Source organism: Hypomesus transpacificus, chromosome 7 (assembly GCF_021917145.1).
Source record: "Hypomesus transpacificus isolate Combined female chromosome 7, fHypTra1, whole genome shotgun sequence".
In the NCBI taxonomy this organism is placed as follows: Eukaryota; Metazoa; Chordata; class Actinopteri; order Osmeriformes; family Osmeridae; genus Hypomesus; species Hypomesus transpacificus.
Genome location: NC_061066.1, coordinates 3,495,803 through 3,523,390, shown reverse-complemented (window position 1 = coordinate 3,523,390; position 27,588 = coordinate 3,495,803). Strand labels below are relative to the sequence as shown.

The following is a 27,588-nucleotide window of genomic DNA, read 5'->3' as shown; positions in this document are numbered from 1 at the left end:
CATTGCGACGCACCGATCGGTCTCACAGAACGTCGTCGTTAGCAGACTGTGGCACTTGTCCTTCTCTCCTTCCTGCCCTCCCTCCCTCCCTTTCTCGCTCCATCTCAATTTAGCTCTCTCTCTCTTGCACTCTCTGGAGTTGTGTGACTTTACCAGAGGAGCTTGAGGAATGCAGACATAGCTGTACTTAAATGTAGCATCTGGGAGACTGACGGGATTAATCAGTTAGGCTGTGTAAAATAAATAAACAGATACTTCAGATATGTTAGAATACGGGGAACGGTCGTCGCTTACAACCACTGTACATGACATTCTACAAACCATCCAGTCTGTATATAGCTGTCATCTTGTGCGTGCAGTTCCACTGAAAGACTTTCATTCTCTCCTTTTTTCGCTTATTCTCCTGTAATGGCTCATGTAGTAAGTACAGTCCGTGCAGTCAGCCCTGCTCAGCATGCATGTAGAAGCCCACTGTGGAGAGCAGTGGGACCACTGCAGAGGCACAGTCAAGACACTAGAGGTCAGGCCAAACCGAGCTAGTGCGTTCCTGCGTCAGCGCGTCAAGGAGTCAGCGATGCTGTGCTAGTTGCTGTAGTCGTTTACTCCCCTCAACCCCGAAGGCTGGACTTTCTCCGAAGGGTTGACAGAACGCAGACCAGGAAGGCAGGCGTATAGCAACAGGCCACAACGCAGTCGTATCTGAATAACAGGCTTGAGGTTTGAGAAGGGTGAAGTGGAAGACAGAAAAGTGACTACATTTAGAGGGGAAGTTGTTTTTGTGTTCCAGGTTTGGAGTTGGACAATTTTGGGGGTATTTTTTCGGTTCTTTTTTCCGTTCCCGCTGCAGTAGAGTTCATTTCTCAGACTTCATCCTTTGAGTCAACAGCAATTACCGGGTTCTCATCCACATTAGGGAGACTTTACCAGGAGACCGGCCATATCAAACAAACCAATGGGAGCCGTCCAAGCCCAAACAAGAAGGGGCTTTTAGAGCGGTATAATTACCACAGGAAACCCATTAGAGAGGATCAGAATTAGGCCCTCAACATATTAAATGACCTTTCACATTTACCTGCGGCCGCAGCCTGACAGGAAGACAGCCTGGACACCGAGTGATGACATATCGATAATTTTTCATCTTTGTTTGGTGAGATCTGTCTTTTTTTTAAATGTATTTTTGATGTCAAACGTAGTGCACTCCTTATACAAAAGTAATGGTTTGTAAAGAGGTAAGTCGTGGCGTGTGCCGGAGGGGTGATTCTCTCGCGCGTTGTATGAAATGGATTAAGATTTCAAATGTACTGTCATCAAAAGTATGATCTAATTAGAGAGTTCAGTGAACGAGAGTTGAGTTGGGTGGGGTTGGGGGGGGCGAGTGAATAGAGCGGTGCGTGATATTAGGGGGCTGGCCACTGGGGGTGGGGGGGGGGGGGGGTGGGGGGAGTGGTGGTTTGATTTATGCACAAATAGATTCCACTTCTATGGCGTCGCGGTAATTAGGGATTTGTCAGGAAATCTGACCCTCTTAGGTAGAAATTACTTTGTATAATAAGGACGGCGGAGCACGAAGGCTCCTCGCCGCACATAATTTAGCTTGATTATTTATACATCAAAGGGAATCTGTCACGGATGCGGAATAATATTCAAGTAGTGAGGGGATATTAGAGGAGAGGAGCGCAGGCAAAGCAGCAGACGGGGAGAGGGAGAGGAGCAGCGAGCGAGCGAGGGGAGGAGAGAAGAAAGAAAGGAGAGAGAGAGAGAGGGTGAAAGACAAGGAGAGGGAAAAAGAGGGGACACTCCAAAAGCGAGAAGCGTTTTCCCCTCCAAACAGGCGTGAGAAAAAGCCGGGACATTTTCATAAAAGCTTTCTCCCCCCCCCCCCTTCTCCTCCCCCCCCTCAAAAAAAAAAGAAAAAAAAACTTTGCATATAGATTGCCATGGCATTTACTTCTGTCAAATTTAATTTGGCTTTAATTCTTCATGGTGGGGATGAGGAGGGCCCAGGAGTGCTGACAGCCCTTTTCCTCTCCTCCAGGTTGTGGAGGGCTGGGATCAATAATGTGTCCTTATGAGGCATTACGAGTAATGCTATTGAGTTTGCATTTGGGGCCTGGGTGGGATAAGGGGCTAATGAAATGCCAGTGCTGCCATTAGATAACGCAGGGCAGCTCGGCAGGGGCGACCAACAGGCTTGAGGAAGATGTATTTACTGGAGGGGGAGGAAGAGATGGATCTCCGGCCTAATCTGATCCAGCACACCGAGACATCCTCACGCCGTCCCTCAGCGGGGTGAGCGCCGCTGTCCCCGCACACACACACACACACACAGAGACACACACACACAGAGATACACACTCATACACACACACCCCCACACACCTGTATAAACACATACCAATACTCACACAGAGATAAACACACACAACTGTATAAACACACACGACAGACAGAAACACCACCCACTACACACACACAGGACTCACTCATCTCCACCCGCCCCAGTTCATCTCCGTCGGCGCCAGTCGCCTCGTCAGTCACATGACGGGGGTGTGGAGGGACTCATAACCATAATATCAGAACAATCCACACCCCTCTGAACTGATTAAAGCCTGTGGGCTGAGTCGCACCGAGACATCAATGAGGCTCATCAATAGGACGATGCTGTGATGTGCACGTGGGCCTCCTGTCGAACCTGCAACACGGTGGGAAAAAGGAAGCCCGGCATAAAAGCGTGTTGCACTATAAAAGCAAACACCACGGCCTTGATAACCTCACATGAAAAGGCCCTAATAAGACTTTGAACGAGCGACCGAGTCATCACAGTGTGCTGGTGGGGCAGACGGCGGCGAGACGGCGGCGGGGCTGGCATCATAGGGAACATGGTAGTCTGGGAACATGAAGGCGGCTCTTTGAGAGGCACCATCAGTCCAAATGAATATTGATAAAGGAGCTGAAGACTCGCGGCAGTAAACGGTTCGGTTACTGGGCTCAATGACGCGCGACGCGTTTGCTTTGAATGTTTCATGACAAGCAGCTACATCATTTAGACGCGATTTGTCACACAGCAGCTGTACCCGGACCTGGGAGAGGGATCAAGCAGCGACGAGACACATTAAAAGTTGAAGTTCTGGATGCTTCTATGAGACTGTTTTTTTTCCCTTCTTCTTCTCTTCTTGCTAATTAGGAGAAAGGGAGGGAGGAGGGGAAAAGGGGTCTCTTCTGACAAGCTGGGGGGAGAAAAAAAATATGACATGTTCATTTTGTCGGCAACCTCAGTGGTGGAGTCATTGCGGTGTGTGGGAGAGGGTTCATGTTCTGGAAGTTTGCCACTGTGCACAAAGCGAGATAAATCAAGTCAATGTACGTCAAAAATCTGAATTAAATTGTGTGCTTCTTTGGCTATGGCTGTCTATTTCGACCGTATATTTACTCAAGCAAATCACAGAACAGATGCGAACCCACCTGGCACCACAAACTACTCTTAACCGTTAGCGAGAGGATTTTTTGTGGTCTCGTCGCATTCCCTCGCTGAATTTGTGGTCCTGTGACCCGACGGATAAACAAACCCGGCATATCCGACCGCAAACCTGTACAAAAACCACAACTATTTGGGGAACCACATTAGGAAAAGCACTGCTTGGGTTTCATATGATCCGACTTCACTGAGCCTCATCGACTACATTACCCAGCAGTCCCTTCCGCCCCTCCCCTTCTCAGCTGAAGACCCCCACCACCGCCCCCCTAAGGGGAGAGTCCACTCACGCTGAGCAGGCCTCCTTGGCTCTTGGTGTGGCCGAACACCTTGTCCACGGTGCACTCTGCCAGAGGGTAGGCGCGCTGGCAGGAGAACTTGTCCCCGTGGGTGGGGTGGAGCTGGTTGCAGGGCTTGGTCTGGAGCAGCACGTCCGAGAACAGGAAGAACATCTTGGGCTTGGCCTCGGCCCCTTTGGGACGAACCGTCCTGAGCCAGCCCTCTCGGATGTACCACCTACCTGCCGGAGGGAGGGGGGGAAAGATGGAGACAGACCAGAGGATCAGAAAGCTTCCATGGTTCAAGCCTTCTAATCATCAAAAGGAAGTTAATAGATGACGGCAGAGACTCGAGAGACACAAAGGCCAACCTGAAGAAGGGGACTGGAAAGCGGGATAATGGTGAGAGAGAGAGAGAGAGAGACAGAGAGAGAGACAGAGAGAGAGACAGAGAGAGAGACAGAGAGAGAGACAGAGAGACAGAGAGACAGAGACAGAGAGACAGAGACAGAGAGACAGAGAGACAGAGAGAGAGAGAGAGAGAGAGAGAGAGAGAGAGAGAGAGAGAGAGAGAGAGAGAGAGAGAGACGAGAGAGAGAGAGAGAGAGAGAGAGAGAGAGAGAGAGAGAGAGAGAGAGAGAGAGAGAGAGAGAGAGAGAGAAATTAGAAACAGAGGGGAAAAAGGCAAGTAGAGGATTGGTACAAAGTCAAATCTCATCTCGAGACTGAGTGGCAGGCGTGAGATGGCCTCTTAACTGAGCAGTTGACATTTGAATAGATCAGATTCATTTCAGGCCCAGTCCTGTTATTTAATTTCCCCTCGCCCCCAGTGGTCTGTGCTGGTTGGGGTAAAAACACCATTGGTTGAATGTGGGATCGTGGGCGGCTCCTTGTCGTTAAGTGCCATCCCTCCAGGGTGCCTTGTGTGAATTCGAATCTCACTCAGCCCAAGGATGCAAAGTTCCATCCTGCAATGCATACTGAGCCTCCCCCCCCCCCCCCCCCCTGCAGGTTCCACACCTTCATAAATAGCCATAAATGTAAGTCCTGCATGCCCTGTACATCGCTTTGGATGAAAGCAACCGCTAAATGAATACATGTTATCGTAAATATAGAAGCAAGCCCTTGAGTGAGGGACACAGCGGGACTCTCAGGTGTGGAGATTTGGGCACGGCGATCGCCTTTCCTCTCTGCCGATGAGAGCAGTTCTACCGGGCAGGCACGGACGAACTCGCAGGCTTGGAGAATGCCGACAGATACAGCCAACCTTTTGGGGTCTGGATGTCCGCAACGAGACAGCCGGCATGCCGCGTGCTCTTGGTTGAGAGCCTGCTAAAGTGGTTGTCATTATCTGCCTGTGCCATTTCGGTGTAATTGCCACATCCACACACACACCATCTATGGCCCAGAAGGGTAAACAGACCCCCCCCCCCCACCGCCAGCCAGCGAGGGCACTTTGAGCAGCACCTGGTTCAAAAGCAGCGAAGTGGCATCGCCACCATCTCGCGGCCCGGCCTCTTTTAAGCGTCCCCCTGTCAAAGAGCACCTTTGCTCTGCTACAAAGACCTGCGTGTGTCCCTGGGGGGGGGGGGGGGGGGGGGGGGGGGGGAGGCAGCCCCCGCCACCCGGCAGGGTCGGGACAGGTGCCAAAGGTTGGACTACAAAGGACACCCGCCTGTGTCCAGATCAGTGACATGAAAGGGGAAAGGGCAAGGAGGGTAGAGGGGGGGCCGGTGGGGGGGTTGGTGACGGACGTCAATGTTGTTTGTTCGGAGAGGGTCTTTTTTGTCCTAAGACCTTTCATCTATCATCCATTATGAATATGAATATGGCTACGGATGGGGTTCTTTGAATCTGAAATTCCAGAGTGTTCCGTGGAGGGTAAACAGCCCGGGCGTGATGGCCGACTGAGGACGGCAGAGGCAGTCTGAGGGGGCAGTGTTGGCCCGCGTGATGAGGCAGGAGAGCGCTTCATCAGTGGCATTCTCACTCCACCTCAATCTACAGTACATCTCTTATCCTCCCTCCCTCACTCATCTCACTGTCTCCTCTCTCCCTTATTCTTGTCCCCTCTTTCACAACCCCCCCCCCCTGCCCCTCCTCCCTCTCTCTCTCCCAGAAACTTGTCTTGGACAAGAGGAGGCTGGCGTTTCAGCAGCCCACACCAGTGGCCTCCGAGGAAACAGCCAGACTGTCTGCCGTATGGATGTCCCATTGATCCAGGCTTCGCGTCTCAGAAATCGGCCCCCTTATCTCCTACAGAGCTACTTAATATGGCTGAGGGGCCCTGGCACTTCTCATCTTAAAACGAAAAAGAAGAAGAAGAGGGGGAGAGCGGGCCTTTTCTTTTTACCCACGTTAGAAGGAGGAAGAATGGTGACGGGGTGGGGAGGTAGGGGACAAGTGGGGAGGGGGCCGTGGCTCTCTTGAAGGAAGAGGGGCTGTAAGAGGGGCTGGCTCTCTTGAAGTTCCTCAGATGGGATCGGCACCTCATTGGGTGAAAGGGAGCTCGGCGGAGGGGCTGAGGGCGCTTGGGATTGGGGGCGGGCGAGGGGGGGCTTCTGAATCTTCCCACGTCCACCTCAGCCGGTGTGGGCTGAGCCCTCCGCTCGCCCCGTACGCATCGCCGTCCTCCAAGCCACCTTTGAGTGGGTTTACACACACACACACAGACAGAAAAGTGTGTGTGGCATAAAGGCCTGCCTGCTTGTGTACACACACACACACACACACAGGAGAGAGAGACACACGCAAGCACCCGTTTCCCTTTTCATCTGCCTGCCCGGCAGGATGAGGCTGGGCTCTAATTGGACCTGGGGGAAATTGGCAGGGCGAACCCAGCACGAGGAGGGCCGTCTCACTGTTGTTCCACACGTGGGCATCTCTCCAGAGACCCATGAGACGGAGCGGAGGACAAACCAAAAGAGAGAGAGAGAGAGAGAGAGAGAGAGAGAGAGAGAGAGAGAGAGAGGCGGGAAGAAAGGGCCGTCGCTCCACAAGTAGAGAGGGACAGAAGGATATGGAGACAAGAGAGGAAAAAGGAAGCGGGAATATGAAAGTGAGGGAAGCAGAGGGGAGGGGGGGGTGCTTCCTTCTCACCAATTAGAGGAGAGATTCTTCCCTGTGATACGTCGGGGTCCGTTTTTGATGTGTGGGTTGGAACCCGGTTTATTCATCCTCCCCGACATTCGGATTCGAAAAGCGTCCCAAACCAAACTTCTGTACAACCAGACTTCCACTAATTTCCAAGTTTATCAGCCCTCCCCTCCTACCACCTTCCTAAGTGTCCCAGTAGACGAGAGTGAGCGAGGGGAGGGGGAGAGAGGAAGGGAGAGAGGTATTCCTCAGAACAGATAAAAGGAATAGCTGATCAGAAGCACTAACCTGGAGCCTGCACCTTGGTCTTTCGCCCCTTCAGCAGTTTCTGCACACGCTTCAGCTGCAGGTGGTTCTCATGGCTGCGGGCGTTGTCCTGGATACGCTGGGACACCTCCGAGACCGCCTTCACTGCCCCTGCAGCAGATTTGTGCGTTTGAGTGAGTGAGACAGCGAGCGTGTGTGTGTGTGTGTGTGCGCGTGTGACTTTAGTGTGAAAGAGGGACTGAGTTGTGTTCAGTCTGTGGGAGTATTTGTGAACGTGTGTGGGAGTATTTGTGAACGCGTGTGGACACAGTACAGAGCCGAGGCATTTGACTGCCTGAATACACTATCCAGCCCGCCCTACCACCCCTCACTTCACTCGACACTAAACACACACACAGGTTCACGTGCAGGAGGAAAGTGGATGGGGACACTTCCTCTGGGGATTCACGGATTCACACACACACACACACACACATCCCGTCACTACCCACAAGTAGCCATGGCCTTTCATCCGTCATTGCACATCCATCCATCAAGCACAAAAAGGCTAGATGTGTCGAGGAACGCCACACTAAAACATGCAAAGTCAGTCGGCTCCTCGCTAGCTCTGGTACAGAACAACAGGATGTGATGAAGGAGCCCATGCAGAGGTTTGTCCTGCGTCGCAGGTTCAGTCAGTGTTCCCACAATCCTCCTCTGCGTTTGATTACATCATCATCAGCCCCCCTCGGAGGCCTGACCCCCGGTGTGTGAATTAAAACATCAAAACACTCCTGATTGGCCTTGATCTGCAGCCCGGAGGACTGGGGTGTGTCTCGCGCGCGCTTGTGTGTACGAGGCATTACCTTGTGGACGGCCACGTTAATTAGGGGGCTTCTCGTGTGCGCCACAGGGGCCTCTGTAACTCTGAACGCAAGGGCCCCATGCGCACCCACACTCCCCAGTGGCTAATTGCGTGCAAACATTGACCCCCCCCCCCCCATCTCCATAATATGCAGCGCTCAAGTGGTTAAATAAACCCTTTCTCTTTGAAATGCTGTCCTTCAAGAGATGGATCCTGGTCTTTTCGCACGTAACTATAGCGTCCTTGGGTCTATGTGAGCCATCTTTCTCCCTTTGCTATTGTTTTGATACACAAGTGATCATGTCACCATTTTGCTATACTTTTTTCTGTCCGTTTATTAGTAAAGGAATGCAATGAAAGACTCAAACACATATTTATAGTTTGCGAGCAACAATGTCGAAACTTCTGTTGAGCTATGGAAGAGGAGATTAAATATAACAGCTGATTGCTTAGCAGATCAGATCTTAACTAAATGTGATGTTTGTAGTCTGGTAATAGCCTTCCTGTATTACTCCGCTACGAGACAGTGGCCTTGTTGATTTCCAGACTCTGCTACTAACTTGCCCTAGACGAAAACACACGAATCAATAATTCTAGACAGAGTCTTCCAATTATGCTGTGCGAGTAATAATAATTGCGGTAGACGTTTACATCGTTAACACATCCAAAATAACAACAAACAGATGGATTCTCATTTCGAGCTCAGCTTTCTGCTTTGGTTTTCTGAGCTGCGTCGCGGTTCAGTCTATGAACATGATGCTGGGGGCGATTCCTCTGCGATAAAATAATCACAGCCTAATTGGCTCGCTTATCTTTGCAACAGCTACAATGTAAGCCAAACAAAGCATCTGCGTGGAGATGGCTTGTAAGCATTCTGAGTATTTTCATCGCCTCCATCTATAAAAACAACAACCGCCTAATTGCAGCGCAATCCAACACTGCCGATGTCCGACGCATTAATAATACAGCAGAGATTTAATCATTCCGAAGGAGTCCTCCTTCTCCTTAAAGTCTTAAACTCGTCCATCAAGTATGTTTATGTATGATTTAGCTATAGGAGTGTGGCGGCGTTAACTTCCTGAAGTGAATCGGAGAGTGAGTGGGGGGTATTTCCGGATACTTTTGGTGTGGATGCAGTGTGCATACCGCCGTCGTTTCAGGGCCTGTACAGAACACGGGCTGATGAAAGCCCTTGAAGTACTGCAATTACGACAATTAAAACCACACTGCTCCACGCTAAAAACGCAGACATACTGAGGAGAGAACTGGGAACGAAAGTGAGAGAACAAACAGACAAAGAAAGAAAGCCAAACAAAAACACAGAGGAACACAACAAGAGAAGCCAACAAACAACAACTAAGCCTCTTGTGATTCTCACTGCTAGTTTGCTTAATCAGATACAATGCGATTTGTCTGGGGTTTCTTTTAAATAATTCCCTTTACAATACAACAGGGCTAAGTACGGAAAGTTTTTTTTCTTCTTTTTTTTTTGTTGCTTTCTCTCCCTCTTCTCTTTCCCCCCTCATAAAATGCTGAGGAGTTTAAAAAAGACACACTAATGAGGCGGGAGAGGCGATGGAGGAGCGCATTTGGATATGTACCTTCATCTTAGAGTCAGGCGCTGTTTTAATTTGTAAGCAAAAGCAGCACGCAACCAATGAGATTTTAATTGATACACATAAATAATTCCTTGTGTACATTTGAGCTTAAGACGGATTTGCTGTTTATTTGACGATCAAAATTAGTCATTATCGTGGCTTCTGTTGATGTTGGAAGGTTTTATTTATTAATATCGTTCCGCGTTTAATATCCTCAGATCTGGTCCCAGTTAATTACGTCAAAATCCACATCAAGAAACGTCGACACGCGTCGAGCTTTGCCGCGCTTTCATCCTCCCCACGCCAACTTGTGCCGTGACAATCCCAACAAACGGGCGGCGAGAGAACGAGGAACAGTTGGAACATTCTTTGTTGCTCAAATGAAGTTAATGAGCATCGTCTTTCGCGCTGACAATGCTAGGCAAATACGTGCACGCGCCTAAGCGCTCCCTTCCTTCCTTCCTGAAGAGAAGTGGCCTTCACATGCCTGTGGCCTTCATCCTACCTGTCGTCGGGGTACAAAGGAGAGCGTGCAGAACATGCAGCAGAACATGCAGCAGTACGTGAGCAAAAAGGCTCGTGGCTAGCGTCCAGGAACCCTGTGATCATCCCCCACGCTGGAACATACCACTTGTTGTTAAGTTCCTGAAGACTGACACAGTGGAACAGTCCTGACAAAACTGCAATGGGGAAAAGTGGAACTTCAAAACCAGGGTTGACAGCACGCCTCCCAAGTCTTCACACGTGCCTAGTCTGCGCTGACGAGTAGGACTTACGACAATAAAGGCTCGGGAAACGATGGCAGGTTAATCCATAAATAATTTCCTTGAGAGGTACGGCACAGCAGTGGTTATTCAGCGAGTCCGCACATCAAGGAAGACGAAGACAGACTTACTTGAAAGCTGTTGGAACTCTGGGTTTTCTGGACTGGTGTTCTCTGTCAAGTCCCGTAAGAAATGCTTGTACCTACGAAAAAGACGGGGGGAACAACAAACAAACAAGGTCAGTGCATACTCGCGCGTCTAAATATAAACCCACAGAGAGGCAGAGACATAAACAACAGTAAACAACGCAAAGGCGGTGTTAGCAAGTCGGACGGGCCTTGTCATTGCCATGCAACATTATTCATACATTCAGACAGCCGTGGAAGCGCACAGCTCATCTGGGGCTGCTCTCTGTCAACCCGCTCCACACAACTAAGACCTATCCTGTCAGGGAGCTAGGCAGCAAAAGAAAGCACATCGAGAAGAACTGCAAAGACAGACCTCTAAATGTCCCAAATGGAAGGCACAGCGGCAAACCGCACCACAGACTGATATGAAAGCGCGGAGCGATTTTTGGCTGACACTCGCGGCCGAAGGAGCTGCCGCCCAAAAGTTCAGAGGGTGTCGGTTTTTCTGTCATGAAAACGAACTGGGAGGTGACAGAATGGTGAAATACAGCTTTACTCCAGTTCCTCTTAGACAGATTGCCCTCTGGGCCAAATTAAATATGGATTATTGCTGTATCCAAAGAGAGTGGTTATAAATGGCAGGCCAGATCAGGGGTTCTAATCACACAGGAAATGATCCTTCATCATGAGGTGAAACCAGAACAGAAAGAAAAAAGGACATTTGGGGGTGGGCTATTTTCACTGGGGCCAATAGAAAAGATGAGCTTGGTTAACTATAATCAAACGCACTCTCGGGGGCATCAAAGGGCTCCCCTTCATCATGACGCACTCGAAAAATGTTCAGTCTCGATAAGGCTTCTCAGGCCTGATCACAAGCCCTCATCATTGCAAATATCACCTCACTTTCTCTTCCTCTTGAGCTGAGGGGATGAAATGTTCATAATGCTCTCCAGGGATGAGAGAACCCCCCACCCCCCCCCCCCCCCCCCCACCCCCCCGGAACATTTTGACATCCGGGTCGAACTCCCAGGTCTGACACTTCGACTAATATTGAAACTTTTTACAAAGTCAGAAGAATATAGAAATAATCGCTTGCGTACCATCTGTTTGTTTGTGGTGTTTCAAACGGCCTCTCCGCACGTCTGCAGGTGCAGCACCCGCGTCAACGCTACCTGCACTCTAAAAAGCGCCTCGCCCCGCTGTGCGCCATTTCCATTTCACATGCTTGACTTTTGAATCCCCCCGAGGGCGAGAAGTTGAGCTTAAGTACTTCGATTCCCAGGGTGCTCAGCAGAGCCATGACTCACGAAGCTCTCTAATTGGTGGAGTGCCAGGAGGGAAACAATGCCACCGCCTCAGGTATCTGGCAGCCGGATGGAAGTGGAAATACCACCGGCGGCCAAGACCATGGCACCCGTCACTCGCAACAGCCAGTGGTGAGTGAGTATTCGCATGCGTGTGCATAAGCGACTGGGTGTCCGTGTGCGTCTTTCAGGCGACGCGTGTTAGTGACTGGAGTGGGCTACTGTGTATAGGTCTGTGCATTCACATGTGTGTCAGCGAGTGTTTGCGTGTGTGCGTGAGAGAGGTTGTATGTGCATGAGAGAGCGAGCGACTGAGTGCAGGCACTGTGTCTTTGAGTGACTTGAAACTCTGCTTCTTAGGATGTTTAAGGAAGGCTGAGACTACAAGGCCAACCTGGGGGGAGAGAGAAAGAGAGAGAGACAGAGAGAGAGACAGAGAGAGAGACAGAGAGAGACAGAGAGAGAGACAGAGAGAGACAGAGAGAGAGCAGAAGAGGAGGTGAAGGTTCCAATTTAGTTTCTCTCTCTCTCATCTCTCCTTTCTTTTTGTTTTTGTTTCAGAGAAAGCAGAGAAGAGTCGTGCTTCCAAGCTGAAAGGTGGGGGGGGGAAAGGACTGAGTGCAGGCACTGTGTCTTTGAGTGACTTGAAACTCTGCTTCTTAGGATGTTTAAGGAAGGCTGAGACTACAAGGCCAACCTGGGGGGAGAGAGAAAGAGAGAGAGACAGAGACAGAGAGAGAGACAGAGACAGAGAGAGAGACGAAGAGGAGGTGAAGGTTCCAATTTAGTTTCTCTCTCTCTCATCTCTCCTTTCTTTTTGTTTTTGTTTCAGAGAAAGCAGAGAAGAGTCGTGCTTCCAAGCTGAAAGGTGGGGGGGGGGGGGGGAAGTGTGTTTTTTCTTTATGCAGGCTAGCAAACGTGGGATCAACGGAAGATATCATGTTGGGTGCTCAGACAGTCAGAAGCTCTGGCATTGAGCCTGTTCATTATGTCAGCTGAAAATCCATCTCGTCTGTTCTACCTGACTGGAAACAAAACGAAAAACTAAAGATCCCGTCACATCTGCTAAAGCTGGCTTGTGACTAAGTGGGGTCACAAGCAGCAACAAAACAAAAAAATAAACACACACACACAAAAAAAAGACTCAAGACTGAAAGCGCTGTGCCTCCATTTCGGAATCCGCATGACTCCAAATCATGTCGATGGCCGACGGCTACGCAGCAAAAATAGAGACCTTCCCCTGGACAACTATATGAAAGCCGATGGGAAAGGGCACCATATGTGCTGCACGATCCATTTGTGGTGCATTAAGGCAACGTGGGGATGTTGGCCATCTCCTTTCCCTCCTCCCCTCTCTAATCCTCATCGAATAAGAAGTAGTTGTATATAATGCCGGCGTTCTCAGAAATGTTTACCCCCTCCTCCTACACACGCACACGGGGAGGGGGCAAAGTGACCTTGGGAAGTGCATTGACAGTCTACATTGATTTCCTGTGTGTCTGTCTCCCCTCCTCTCTCCGTCTCTCAGTCAGAGGCCCGCTCTTTGTGCAGTCTGGGCTTGTTTTCAGAGACACACAGGTGCCAGGGAGGCCATTAGCCGGTGCTAGCCGACCGACCGACCGCCGCGCTCCACTCCTATGGCGTCTGGCTTTTTAGCGGTGCGGGAAGAGCGAGCAATAGCGAGGAGGGAGCGCGTGTCGGTGGATAAAAAAATCGGAACGCTGACTTTTAACCTCGCGCGCCTGTTCTGTGCTATGGGGCGGATGGGTGACGATATGTCCACAACGTGTGTGTGTATAGGCTAGTGCTACACTGCAGTTTATTGAACTGCAGTGTACTTGACTTCCAAGTACACTGCAGTTTACTTGACTTCCAAGGCCGACGAGGGATTTGAAGAAAAGAAGATCGACGAGAAGAAATGAGGATCCAGAGAGAAGATCGGGAGAGAAGACAACCAGGGGGGGAAAATGTGTTGTGTATCAACTACCGCTAAGCTGCGCGCGCTACTGTAACTACAAAGTTCGCACACTGCAAGTCTTTGGAAGGAGGGGGGGGGGGGGGGGGGGGGGGGGGGGGGGGGGAACGCCGTTGTAGCCTATAACTCATTAGCAATGAAAAGGAATCCGAACAAGCTCCAATTAAGCCTCCTTCAATTAAGAGACGCTTAAAAGGAGAAATAATTCCACTTCTTTTTCTTCTTGTCTCGTCTTGTAATAACAAATACATTACAGGCATTATCAGCGACGGATGCCCTCGTCCTTATTAGGGAGGGGTGCAGGAAATCTAATTAAAGGCACGGCATAACAAAAAGGGGCGCACTCCTAATGAGCATGATGACGGCACATTCCAAATAATGTAAACGGAACTCGCTCGTTTAGCCGCCCTGTCCCGCTCATTAGCGGCAAAGCAAAGAGAAGATAACGAGACAATAACGTAATCGGAGCCATATTTATAACAGTTCAGATATTCTAATGAAGGAAGAATGCGGCGTCGGGAAGCATGCAAGCTGGCCTAGTTATGGGATGCGGCCCGCCGCAGACCGCTAATTCCTTTGTAATATGCAGATGATATGCGTGGCGCCTTCCTTCCTCCTCTTGCCTCTCTTACTTCTCTCTCCCGATAGACACGTTGGGTCATTTGGGCACTTACACACATGTCAGTAAAAAAAAGAAGAGAGGGAGGAAATATCTGTCTAATTATTTTGCTTTAAATACGTGCATTAAGTATTCAAATTCCTAATTAAGAGACAACAGGCGCTGTCAGGCTGCGGCATGGGTTAGTGAACACGGCAGAGTCCTGTGCATAATTACTTCACTTTAATAGCTTCAAAAGAACGAGGAATGCATACCCATAGAACTGACTGTGAGGCAACGGGAAGGAGATACTGTACTCGTTCTACAAACTTCCGCAATTAAAATGTAATACGAAATAACTGTAACTGGTGTCTTATCTTCCTCTGGAAGAGGAAGAGAAGGAGGAGGGGTGGTAAAAAAGGATTATTTGACGAACGAGAATGTAACTTGTAGTTTTGAAGGCACTTTTGCTGCTACAAAAGTACTGGTGCCGTCATTCTTAGACTCTATTGAGTCAACTTCTAATCCAAGTTTGAATTTGCAACTGGTTGTAAAAGTTCTCTCTCTCTCTCTTCTCTCTCTCTTTGGACAAAGAGAGACACGTTGGACATGTTGCATGATAGAAAAACCTTTTGTGAAATATCTGTACAAATCCTGATGAAAGTGGTCACGCACCTTTTGGGCAAACACCAAAAAATGAGCATACAATTGGTGTTGGACACAGCTGCCGTCCACTGTTCCTGATTTACTTCAGTGCTAATAGGCCAATGTGAACCTTTGGTATTGTTTTTCCCTTTTCCAATTCTGAACATTGCAATGTTCAAATGTCCTGACATTTCCAGGTCTTCCTCGACCATGGGTAACCTGAATAATATTACAAAGCAGGTACAAACCATTCACACAAGCCTAACAAGAAACTAATAGGTAGCAAAATAGAATAAGGACGCGTGGGTTCATCTCGAAAAGTTTCAAGGTTTCACCTTCTGAGAGCGAAAATGACGACAGCCAAGAGTTACATACATTGATTCAATTACCAAATCAATTTAACCAGTAAACCAAGAGAGGAGATACTCTCTTTCAGGAGACAGTCTTTCATTGGCATTATTCCGTAAAAGGCACCAATGGCGATGGTACTTGGCGTTGATGAAGGCATTTCAGGTCTTGACATTGCAACACAAAAAGCAAAAATCCCTTTCAGACTTGGCTCTTACAAATGCTGCACAAAAGCAAGGCTGCTCATTGCTCCATAATGTCTCTCGTTTTACTGTAAAGACGTTGTGGCAATGACCCCCGCAACCTCTCGTGCGTTGCCCCAACAGTAAAGGCTCACAATGAGCCAACTGCACAAACAACCCCCACGCAACGCAAAATGGCGCTCGGCTCGGAGCAGCTGCAACCCAAGGTCTCCATTGGCCGCCCCTCTTTCGGCAAGAGCTACATCTCTATTATCGAGGCAGAGAGGAGTGCTATTTGCCGCGACAATCAGCTCGACGACCTCGTCACTGTCACGGCACTGAACTTCGGGGGGGGGGGGGGAGGAGGAGGACAGGAGTGATTCAGCCAGCCAGCTCCAGTGAATGCCACTTAATAAAAGGCAGTGATTTTATTTCTCCTCCTCCTCCGCGCCATAAGTATTCGTACTCCAGCCCTCCCGGTCGCCATCCATCATCCTTGAATGGCGATAAGTGACAACAATTTCCTGCTATTCCCCCCGGCGTGGAGCCGGAGCAAGGTGAGGCGCCGTCCGCGCGCCGTGATTATCTGGGACGCTCGGGCAGCGCCACTTAAGATCATCATACAATTAGGCGCGTCCCTGGAGTCTCCAGAGTTTTACTGAGAGGAAGGATCAATGGAGATGGAGGGGGGGGGGTGGGGGAGGGGGGGGGTGAGTGGGCAAATCAGGAAGGAGGGGTCTGGGGAGAGCATACAATCTACACCCGTCTTGTCGAAATTGAATATAAATGCGGTACAACATGAGAGCAAGGCCGGGAGATGACAATGGCTATTAATGAACTCTACAGGAGTACACACTTCGGCAAGTTAGATATCGTCAGCTTGACAGATGCTACGCGAGGCCCAGAAGCAGCGGTATCTTGCTTGTGCGTGACGGATTGGCACGAGATTGCGTTCCGAGCAACGTCTCGGAAGGAGTTGAGAGACAGAGGAGGTCCTAATTAATATACACACAGACGACTGTCTGGATAAAGCAGTGTCACAGTATCCAGCGCTTTGGTTCGCATGTTGCGGTCCATTTCTCCCTGTGTTAGACTAATTAACGGTGGAGATCAAAACCGCATGAAATTACAGCCTGCAAAAAGAGGGCGTGAAACAAACAGGATTTTGACAGTTCTTGGACAGTCTTGAGTGTTTACAGACTCACTACATCCAGTAATAAATTATGTCTGCCACGGCGAAAAACAACCAAACAACGAGAAGAACTGAAGCATGACGAATTCTAGTGACCCATCTCAACAACAAGGGTTCTCTCCTACGTCACAGAACCACCCACCAAAAACACCAGATCGTTTTGTAACAGTGAGTAGTCAACCGTGATAAGTTCACGGATTAACTTGACAGTCATTCACACCACGATTCAATGTCTGCCACAAACAAGAGGATGTGGGTTTCTTCCGGAAACAGAGGCTTACTGTTGGATGCGCTGGATGGGCAGAGGGAGCAGGTCCTCCAGGGTGCAGTTGTGTAACTCAGGCCTGGCCTCCTGGAGCTTCTTGAAACGCCGGAAGGCCTTGTTCTTCTTTAAATGCGCCTGGAGGAGGCGACAGACAGAAACACAACACTGCAGTGAGAAAACACACGTCTCTCTGAGGAGGATTAAGGTCGTAGGGTGTGTGTGGGTGTGACCGTGCGTTTTCTCCATCTCTCTGCTAATGGCATTAGCTTTCAGACCCTGGAACCGATTGCCAACATGTCACACCGACCCATGACAACATCAGCCCCCCCAAACCCACCCTCCCGCCACCCCCTGCGCATACACATCGATGTTTCCTGGTCTTAATGGTGTGTGCGCGCGAGACCAAAAAAAATAAAAAAAGAGTGAGAGTGCTAGCTGCGGTGCTGAAAAGTGACTGAGTGAGTGTGTGCTTGTCTTTGTGTGTGTGTGTGTGTGTACGTGCATGCATGACAGAGATATTCACACACCAGGCGCAGCTGTTTAGCTGGCCATTACGCCTCTGGCAGGAGCAGTTGGACACAGTGCAGCAGACAGCCACTAAATCACTGGAATGATGAGCACAGTGTGAGAGGAATCTGCTATTAAGTGGCAGAGGAGGTGTAATGAGAAACGGATGTGAGAATATGTTTAGAATCCGGAGCCTGTTGGGGTTGACAGCCATCATGGACGACATGACACTAAATCTACTCGGTGTGTAATAATGTCTCATCATGGACTCACTATGGGCCCCCCCCCTATCACTGCCTGTCACGGAAAAATGACATCAGCTGAACTGACCGGCCTGCCCAAGGAGGTATCTCACATCCTGGCCAAAAAGTGGACAAAACACTGTGTGAGAACATGTCACAACATCCTGGACAAAGATGACACTCCCCAGGGTGACTGGGAGAAGTCATTCCGTGAAAAACGGGCCAGTGTCACCGCTTACTTACGAGGGGGCCGGGGGTGGCGGTGGGGGCCTCCCTGGCCCTCGTTGACTCAAGTGGCCGTGGCTAACATGCGGCCCCGTGTTCTGGCAATTACTGCCATGTAGACCCGGCAGGGGAATCAATGCTAACTGGCGCGGCTCAGTCGCTAATCAATGGAATCGGTCAATCTGCAGCCGACACATACTTCCTCTTAATTAAAACAATCATATCACTGCAGCTCGGGGGGAGCTTCTGTGCGTGGGTAAGTAAGAGCAGATGTTAGCGAGCTCCGCCGTCACCCCGGACGACACCAACGCTGGAGAGAACGAGGGGAGGGCGCGGTGGTGGATGCCTAAACCTCTCCCCCTGTCTGTCCTAATCGGTCTTCCCATCTCCCTGCATCCCTACCAAATGCAATTGATGCATTTCGGAATGCATGTCTATTGCTCAGGATTTCATTACACACACACACACACACCAACCCCCACTTCATCAATAACACCGGTAGATTCAGCATAATGCCTCAGCGAGGCAGCCAGCCGTCCATGCGGGTGGCGAGGTACAGGTGCCTCGTGAGCTGAGGTGCTAATTAGCTGCAAACTCCCCGTTGGAGTCTTCAGGGCCAAATGATGTAGGCGGCACAACTGAAGACTGTCCTAATGAGATCAAGAGTGCTGTACTTAATGGGACCACTGGGCTTTGGCTGAGACGCGGGTGACACCCACCAATCACTGAGGTGACAGTTTGGTGAACTGACAGGAATGCTAAATTTAGGCTTGCGCAAGACGGGCTCGTGTTAGACTCCAGCTGGACGATTAGACAACCCAACATGAAGGCGCAGGTTAGCGAGTGTCTGGGAAATCCATCGAAATGTGTACGCGACAAACGTTTGCGACTGATTTGAACGGGGGCTGTGTCGTTTGACGAGGCCAGTCCCTGAGATGTTGCGGCATGGGTCAGCAGCGCACACATTGGTACTCTACACAACTCACACTCCTATCTGCAGGTTTTTATTTTGGGGTTAACTTACCCCTAGAACCTTCCGGGCATTGTGGATGTTATCCACGTAGGTGTTGTAGTAATGCAGCTGAGGGCAGAACTGCTCAAAGCCTCGGCCAAAATAACCGTTCTCCAAGTGCACCAGCAAAGTCCTGCAGGGAGATGGAAAAACAAGCCATAAACAGACTTAACAATTGGCTCGAAGAAACAGCAAACAACCGCCGCGGTAGGAGCTCCGCTGGGTGGGTCCGTGTCGGCCCGTTGGGTTGGCGGTTGACAGTCTTTTCAACAACGAATTTCAAATATGGCGGAAGTAAGCACTTCAATCACGGCTGCCGATTTCTTTCGCATCACAGGCTCTTTATGCTTTCATTTCAAAAGCCCCCCAGTGAGCGTTTAGCCTCGAGTCGTCCAACATTGGACTTGGGAGGTTTGGGCACAGTAACCGCCGAGGAGGACGGCGCCAAAGCTCTGAATCAGCAGATACAACAGCTGCAATAAAAACGACACACAAAGATCTAAAGTATTCATCGAGGCAAAGGAACACGTTTAAGAGGGAGAGAAAAAAAGATAGAGGTGGAGTTAAGTTTAGACGACGGTTTGCTACTTAAAGGGTGCTTTAGGAGTGGAGATTGAACGTATTGCCACTGTTGGAGGGCCTCTCTCTGTGGGTGACATATTTACCAGGACTCAGGTGATGGGGTCTACCCTGAGGGCACAAGGTGGCTCTTTGTAGTGTGAACATGCCTCCACCCAAGCTAGGAACAAAACAACTCCATCAAGGCACGGGGAAAGCACGTCGCTCAGCCTGTCAGCCACATCACTGGAACACGGACGCAATTGGTTGGGGGTGTTGACACTTCTGAAGGAGCTTGTTATCCAAACTTAGAGTAAATACCACACACACGCACATACACACAAATATACAGACTTACTGGATCCTACTCTCTAATGATGTTTCCAGAGACTTTACGGTCTTGCATGCTGGAAGAACGAGCACTTTGCAGTTGAAGTTGATTTAAATAGATTTTAATGAAGTTGCGCACCAAGGTAGCCTCTGTTCATAATCAGGAGATGCCGGAGCAGCCAAGAGAGTTGTAACGAGGGCAAAGGGCGGGAAAAGCAGTGTTTCCGTTTCCCTCCCTCCCCCCCCCCACACAGCCAGAGGCTATTATGATAAATATGAAATTACAAATAAAATTTGTTATAGTTTTTCTTTCTTTTTTTTCAGGGCAATTAAATTGTCTGGCCGTCAGGAGGTTTCGGACAATAACATTAGCATTCTCTCTGCATCATGCTAATCCACATTAATTCTTAGCAGTCGCGACATCTGGGGTGGGCACAGCCTCGGCCAAACAATCCAGGCTTACATGGCTTCATTTGTGCAAGGCTGGGATAGAGGAATACTAATTATTGTCACGGGTTAGTAAATGTGCACAAACCAACAAACAAGCAAGCTCTCCTTCTCTTAAGCACACATGTAAACACACAAACAAAGGCGGATAAAACAAAGCAGAAAAATCGAATAAGGGCGCACAACTTCGGTTTCTTTTTTTCCCCCACCCCACTTTCTGCTCCTGTCATGTGGGAGGTTATTTGATCCGTTTTAAAATCACATTTATTCTCATTAAGGAAGTCCCCAGATGCGCTCTTTGGAATATTCATCTTTAGAATACGATTTTGATTTCCGTGTTACTAACTTAATAAAGTGACAGCTCTTTCAAATTATCACAGTGTGTTATGGTGCAGTCTGCAGTAATTGGGTTGTGCCCACCAACAGTCTGGTCGCAAAAACAGCCTCAACTATGATGAATGACGCAGGCGTATCAATATATTCGCCTCTTTCCTATTAGTTTACCTGGCAAATGTTTAATAAAACGGGAATTAATTCATCCATGTTGTGGGGTGCAGTGAATCAACACCGCAGAAAGTCAATAGAACACGAAAAGGATCGTCCACGCACCAGTACAAGCACACAAACAAAGTTTGCAACGTACATTTGTGTTTTTCAATCAGAGGGCCATTAGCCTGTGCAGAGCTGACAAGTGTCTCCCTGAATGCTGTTGTTCGTTCTGAGCATCGGGGCAAGAGCCTCCATTCCCAACCAGTGCAGGAACAGAGGACTACAGACGGAACATCAAGGTGTCCTATTGTCGCAAACAGACAACAGTGAATGGACTCTGCAACCCCAACACAACAAGTCTACCCGATCCCACCTAGACTGTTAATATCGCACAAAATTTGTATTCTGTTACAATGACAAAGGGCAACTATGTCCGTTTTCGGCTCTGAACCCTTCTAATTGAAACTGTTGTGAACAGCTACCAACATTACCCCACCACCTGAGCACACATCAATTGCAAAGCATCATCTTTACCATGCATATCATTCCAAATGATAGACAGGCTTATTGGAAAAAGGAGAAGGCCATCAGTCATGCCTCTACATTGGTGCACCGCAAATGTATCTCCATGGGTCTAACTGCGGCATTTGCCACGATGCCTCAACCATTGATCCAATAAAGGCGATATAATGAAGATGTATGGTAACTGAGTAACTATTTATCTGATACATCCCACTTGGCAATGCCTTCCTCAATCTTCCTCTCGACAGACTCCAAAAGAACGTCTGTATTGCTGGAGTGAAGAAGACCCTCGGGGAGCTGTGGAGGGCTTGGATTGTAAAAGCACAATTTCTAATTAAAAGATGCATCTAATTTGTCTGACCGTTTAACATCATGTTGTCTTGTGTTAAAACCAACAGTCTCGATCTATAACATGGCCAATGGGTTCCAACTTAAGTTCACAGTGCTGATTTTTGGGCAACATGTATTATTTGTGTGTGTACGTGTATGTGTCATATATATTCACTAGGCCAGCATGCAAGTGAATCAACAGGCCCCCTGTAGTAGAGAACTAACTTTTCAAAAGTGTGCTATGCTTTTAATCGGCCTGCGTCTTCTTGATCCAATGATTGATTCAGACTACTTGCTTGGCACTGGCCGAGTTTGGAACTTTCTTAAAATGTTGATCTGTGGTACCTACAGGGCCAGTTGAATGGACCGCTACTGGGCAGGTCTCATGAATTAATAGTGTAAATTCCAAACCCACCAAACAGGGCCTGTGCCAAGCAGTCTGCCAAAACCACAGTCTGTCCAGAGCGCCAAGTCAGAGTGATAGATTTGGTCCATTAAATATGGATTAGACCCATTCCAACTTATCTGCGTTTACTTGGTGTGCTAATACAGTTTCCCTGCTGAGATGCAAATGGTTCCTGTTCATTTAGCTAAATCAAGTGCAAGATGAACGACTCTACTCACGGTAACTACAGGTGATATGAAATAACTAGTCACATGGGAGAGCAGTGTCAGGGCTGGAGACGCCTCTCATCGATTCTTACAAATGGTAAAGAGAAAATGCAGTACACCAGGCTAAGACTGAGTTTATCTTGACTTCATCCTCATGCAAGAGACCAATTAGGTTTCTCCCCTGCCCCCCCCCCCCTCTTCTGTGTCATATCTTCCCACACTCTCCACAGCATGAATATTCTGTTAATTATTCAGAAGATACTTACTGGTTTACTGAATGAATGGATTTAATTGAACTGAAGATGCTTTCTCTAATATGCTGCCTCAGGGTGCCTTTGGCCTTCAGAATCTCCACAAAGTACTGAAAGGGAAGCGAGAGCAAGTGGTGACAAAATGGACGACTGTTCTGCCAATTGTGTGTTTGAAAACTCTCCGTTTAGCTGCAGCCGTCTTCTCCTATTGGAGATTTGTGAGACGGGAAACATCAGTGAAGAAGGAGGTGCTCACACCCACTGACGTCTCTTTTACACCCAGAATGGAGGGAGTGGATTCATCCAACAATACCAGGGGGTCCAAACATGAGGCAGCATAATCATACTATAGCATGAATAGATTGAACATGTTTGGATAATCAAGCACTTGAATAGCAAAAAGGCTAAGAGGAGGCATTTTTACAATGTGTTAGTTATGTAATATTTGGAGTTTTAGCCAATAGTTTTTAGTGCCAATTGTACAATAAATTTTAAATCTATCACTATGTATCATCTACGTAGCTGGCTCCAACCATACAAGACCTGGTGCATTTAAAATCACATTACAAAGTCGTAACACCCGGTATTTCACAAGTAATATGCACTTCCAGGAACCAACAGTACAGACGGCACGAGGCAGCAGGGAGAACTTAGGCAGACGGACCGTGTTGACCAGCTCCAGCTGTTCACAGTAGCGTTGTTCGGTCTGGACCAGCTCACGGCCGGTGCGGCTCCGTTTCCTTCCCCAGCGCTCCCTCTGTTCCTGGATGCTGCGGCCGGCTGCAGGGCCCGCCAGGCCGGCTGGGCTGGGGGAGAAGCTCATCCTCGTGGGTGGAGATGTGCCCGGTCGGGAGAAACTGTGGAGGCAAACCAAACATGACCTTACATGTAGCCCACCAAGCACGACCTAACTTCCAATTTTTCCAGAGCACAATAAAATAAATTGAAGCAAAGTAGCGTTCAAATATATTTATATGACAAGGCCCAAGAGGGTCTGCTTCAAGATTTTTACATATTTAGCCCTGTAGTCCATATATTAGAAGTTCTTTGGAGTGTTTTTTGATGCATAGTTCTGCATTTAAAAAAAGCCCCAACAAGTTTAAAAACAATATTGAAGCTCATCAAGTTTTACATATTTTTTAAAAGGACTGCAGTATAATCCATTATTCATGGATTTATGGATTAATATAATCCATTATTCCAAGCTGACAACTGCTGACGCAAATCATGATTCCCTCACTCAATCTCACTTTGTCTATGATCATACTATATTTATGCTCTACTATTTTCTTCCCTCTAAGTACCCTCCCTGCAACGCCCCCGTCTCTCCCCCCTGCGGTCTCTAGACCACTTTCTTGCCCCCCCACCCTCCATCCCTTCTTCCCACCTCCAGTGTCCCCTGGCTGGGAAGTGTCCTCGCTCTCCTCATTAGTGTCATCTCCCATGTAGCACTGGGGACGCAGAGTGGGCAGAGACCAGAGCTTTAGCAGCAATTAACCCCTGTGCTGTCCCCAGGGAGCTCCGCGACAGCCACTCGCTAACACTGTATACAAGAGGGCCTGATCAATGCCAAACAGGACCCTTCTCGTGCACACAGAGTGGGGGGAAATATGAATGTCCTCCATACTGTGTGGAGGCTAACAGGCCGACATTGGACCTTCCACCGGATGAGCAAGTGAAACATGGTCTGTGGCCCGCAGAGCGATTCAATTTGGTTAGGTGCTTGAACATACAGCGGTGAATCTTGTTGTCAGTGAACAGATGTTAAGCTCGCTGTGGCAGTGCAGTGGGGGAATTTGTTAAGATATATGACCATTCTGGTACATGCTTAGCATGCAGCTCATGACAGAGCCCTGTAGAATAGCTAAGTAAAAACAATCCTTTAGCTTTCAGTAAATTGCATTAGCGGGCCTACATACAATGCTATCGAGCCAACTACAATGCACTGTACTGCAGAAACAAAAGGGTACAGTTCCATGCAGCTTTTACAAGTAGCCAACACTTACACTCGGCCTACTTTGTACTAAACAATACTAGGCTACAATTAGCAAGCTAAACACTACAACATGGTGAAACAAACTCGATCATTTAAACCATTTATTTAAAGTTAGTTGTCAAATTACAATACATTGCCACGGTTGATAAAGTAACCTTGTCGAGTGTAGAGATGTTTTACAAGTCAGAATGGAAATTTGCATGCCGTTTTGAAAGTGCAACATATTTTTAGTATATTTATGTTAAAAGTACATATTTTGGCATTACTTACTTTGAACTTGGTGCTCTGGTTAAACAAACGTTAGTGTAACCCGAAGGTGCCTTCTGTTCAAATTGAATCCGAGCGCTCTTTTTGGTTGCTTTCTCTTCTTCCGGGTAATGGGGACAAACATTTCCTTGTTAGATTGAAGCGGCCGCCCTGTGGTGTAAAGGGCGGGTGGCTACTTCATGGAATAACTTGGACATGTGACAATAGATCATCATAGGGAATTACAAAACGTACTCTTTTGACTTTTTGTAGCCCTGAGGAAACCTAGTAATGCAGAAACTAAATACACACTAAAGGTTACTTGTAATTGGTATTGGGAAGCACTGAGGCTTAAGTAAACCAACCGAGCAAAAACACCAGTCCCTACTTCCTACCAACTGCTGTCTGACTAAATATTGCATGATATGAGTCGAGACATTAGTTTAAAGAGTTCCCCAAATTAAATTACTCATGGCACTGGTTCTCAACTTTTGTGCTTGTTATGAATATATAATTGGCCCATAATTGTCAACAAAAAAACTAACGCTGCATGAGTCTAAGCTGGGAATTCACGCTGGATGATACATCCTAGGAAAAGAAAACACATCTCAGCAAATTTCAGCTAATTATGAATGTAAGTGAGTAAGATGAAAGTGATGCCCCCTGATCAGGCACTGGAGCTGTTCCAGCCGCGGCGCACGCAGTATTGTCCCTGGCATATCGTCAAACCCACAAGGAGTGTGCACTGGAAAGCACAGATAGATTTCCTATACATACTGTTGTGTACATACACACAAAGACACAAACAGCCTATACTCTTACCCTCTAATCAGGAACACTCTGACTGCAGACCCACAATAGCGAGAACACTGACATCTAGTGTTCCCTGAGTGTCTGAGCTCAGTTCAGATGCCCTCATAGCTGCTGCTTAAGGGGCGGTTGTTGATTTGCTTGTTGGACTCACTGATGGGTCAGTGTTATGATATTACCGGAAGCATGTGATCCTTATTTACATCACTCCCAGGATGGTTAAAGAATTGATCAAATCACATATCTGATCTTCCAGCTGATAATGCTTAGACAAATTCTGTGTCTTTTGGATGGAAATTGATTGGGGCCAAGTAGCCTATGCTGCTTCTTTATGTATTGTGTGTTCAAATGCATATACTTTGTCGGGTTCGACTGGATGAGAATCAGACAAAAAGTAATCAATACTGAACATGAAACATTTTACCATTCTGACCGTCTAGAACTTAACACAGTCAACAAACACAAACAAACCATCACAATAAGGTCTAGCCAACAAAATAAAACGATCATAAGATTAAAGCTGTGCATGATACAGTATACATTTTCAGCACTCTATTCGAGCTAAATCAGTCATGTAATTTCAAGTAATGCAGAGAATGGTAAGGAAAGTGAAGCAAAGCACTGCAAATAGCAGAACACATAAAATGCATCTTTAATGAGTAGTTCATTAAAATGGATGAGAATATTGGCTGGCCAACTCTTTATTGTTTTCAATTTTATTGTGTTTCCAGTACTTTTGGTATTATAATAATTGGCCCCAAAACAGACCTGTGCAAATTAGGCCTACCATGCCTCCAGGCTAGGGAGACATGAACGGCATGAGACACTACTGACAAAGGGTCCTTTTTTACCTGTGGAAAGAAGAAAAAAACAGCCTAAGCGTCAATAATCTACACAAGTTGAGCAACTCTCCCAAGGTTTTTTAGCCCTTCTGTGCATTATTCATACTCACTGTTGCCAGAGGACTCTTAATTGACCCCTGCACCTTGCAAAAACTTCATGAGATGAAAGAATGCGATGTTTTGTAATTCAACTTTTCAGTCCCCCCCTCTCACACGATCCAATAGTATTGGATTTCATGTCATGAATAATTCAAACGAGGAGGTGGAGACGGCTACGTTAGCTTGAAGATGTCATATGAGACCAGACTGTGAGTCAAAGACACATCAAAATCAGTTTGTTAAAAACAAATAAAAGTCACATCAAAACAAATGTGTGATCTGGTTGGACAGAGATGTCTTGAGCAATATGGGAAATGTTTATTGTCAAATAGCTACCCATTGTTGCTGGTTAATGTCACTTACAATACTGTGAAGGACAATTTTGTTTAAAAAGTGGTTATTGATATGGCATAGCATTATCTCCCAAAGTTTGAGGGCCAAAAATGCTTAATTTGTGCTTTGAAGAACTTGATCACAGCACTTCAAAGAAATTGTGAGTTACAATTGACAACATTTTTGTCAAAAGGTAATTGTGGCATGTGGAGCGTTGACACTTGTGCAGAGAGATTCCTTGCTGCTTATAAGTACATAATTATATCAGTTAGTCTTAATTAGTGCAAATTGTAATGTGTTCAGGGTATTGCAGCAATTGTTTCAGCAGTGTCCTGGGTGGGGTCTCTACAAACACAGAAGGCCAAACCCTTTTACTTCCTAATTGCGAATATTCCTACAAAGTCAGGTCTGCTCTTGGGAACTTTTTTTGGCAACATTCTACATTCAAACTTTTCCACTGTGGAAATACTTTTAATTAAAAGTTCACAAAGACACAACATGATAGATGAAGTCACATAATGGAAATTAAGTCTAAAAACAAAGTTGAACCAACAAATAAACAAAACAAAGATGGGGGGGGGAACAATACAAATGGAGATTGACTGTGTAGAGGATTTTCAAAAGCAATTTGCAGTAATTGCCTATTGTCTACCTTTGGTGGCCTTGATTAAAGCTCTCAATCAGCCTCCACAACCTGGCACTCTTCTGTCCTCGCTGTTCTGGGAAAATGGTGAGCTCATTAAAGTGAAATGACCATTTGGCCTTGGGAGAAAAAAATAAT

General features: G+C 47.7%; 1 protein-coding gene across 3 annotated transcripts in view; it reads right to left on the bottom strand.

Annotated features, from left to right (window-relative positions):
- arhgef39 (Rho guanine nucleotide exchange factor (GEF) 39) overlaps positions 1–25,479 on the bottom strand; it is a 29,804-nt gene extending 4,325 nt beyond the window's left edge. For 2 of the 3 annotated variants that reach the window (XM_047022853.1, XM_047022854.1), the window contains exons 1-8: positions 24,748–25,479; positions 23,146–23,338; positions 22,497–22,591; positions 18,955–19,075; positions 16,973–17,091; positions 10,451–10,521; positions 7,135–7,263; positions 3,763–3,992 (exon numbers count right to left, since the gene is read on the bottom strand). In XM_047022853.1, coding sequence (XP_046878809.1) covers positions 3,763–3,992; positions 7,135–7,263; positions 10,451–10,521; positions 16,973–17,091; positions 18,955–19,075; positions 22,497–22,591; positions 23,146–23,304 — 924 coding nt within the window. In that variant the 5' untranslated portion in view covers positions 23,305–23,338; positions 24,748–25,479. The remainder of the gene's footprint in view (positions 1–3,762; positions 3,993–7,134; positions 7,264–10,450; positions 10,522–16,972; positions 17,092–18,954; positions 19,076–22,496; positions 22,592–23,145; positions 23,339–24,747) is intronic. The other variant, XM_047022855.1, reaches the window with a different exon arrangement.
- Positions 25,480–27,588: the final 2,109 nt, after the last annotated feature.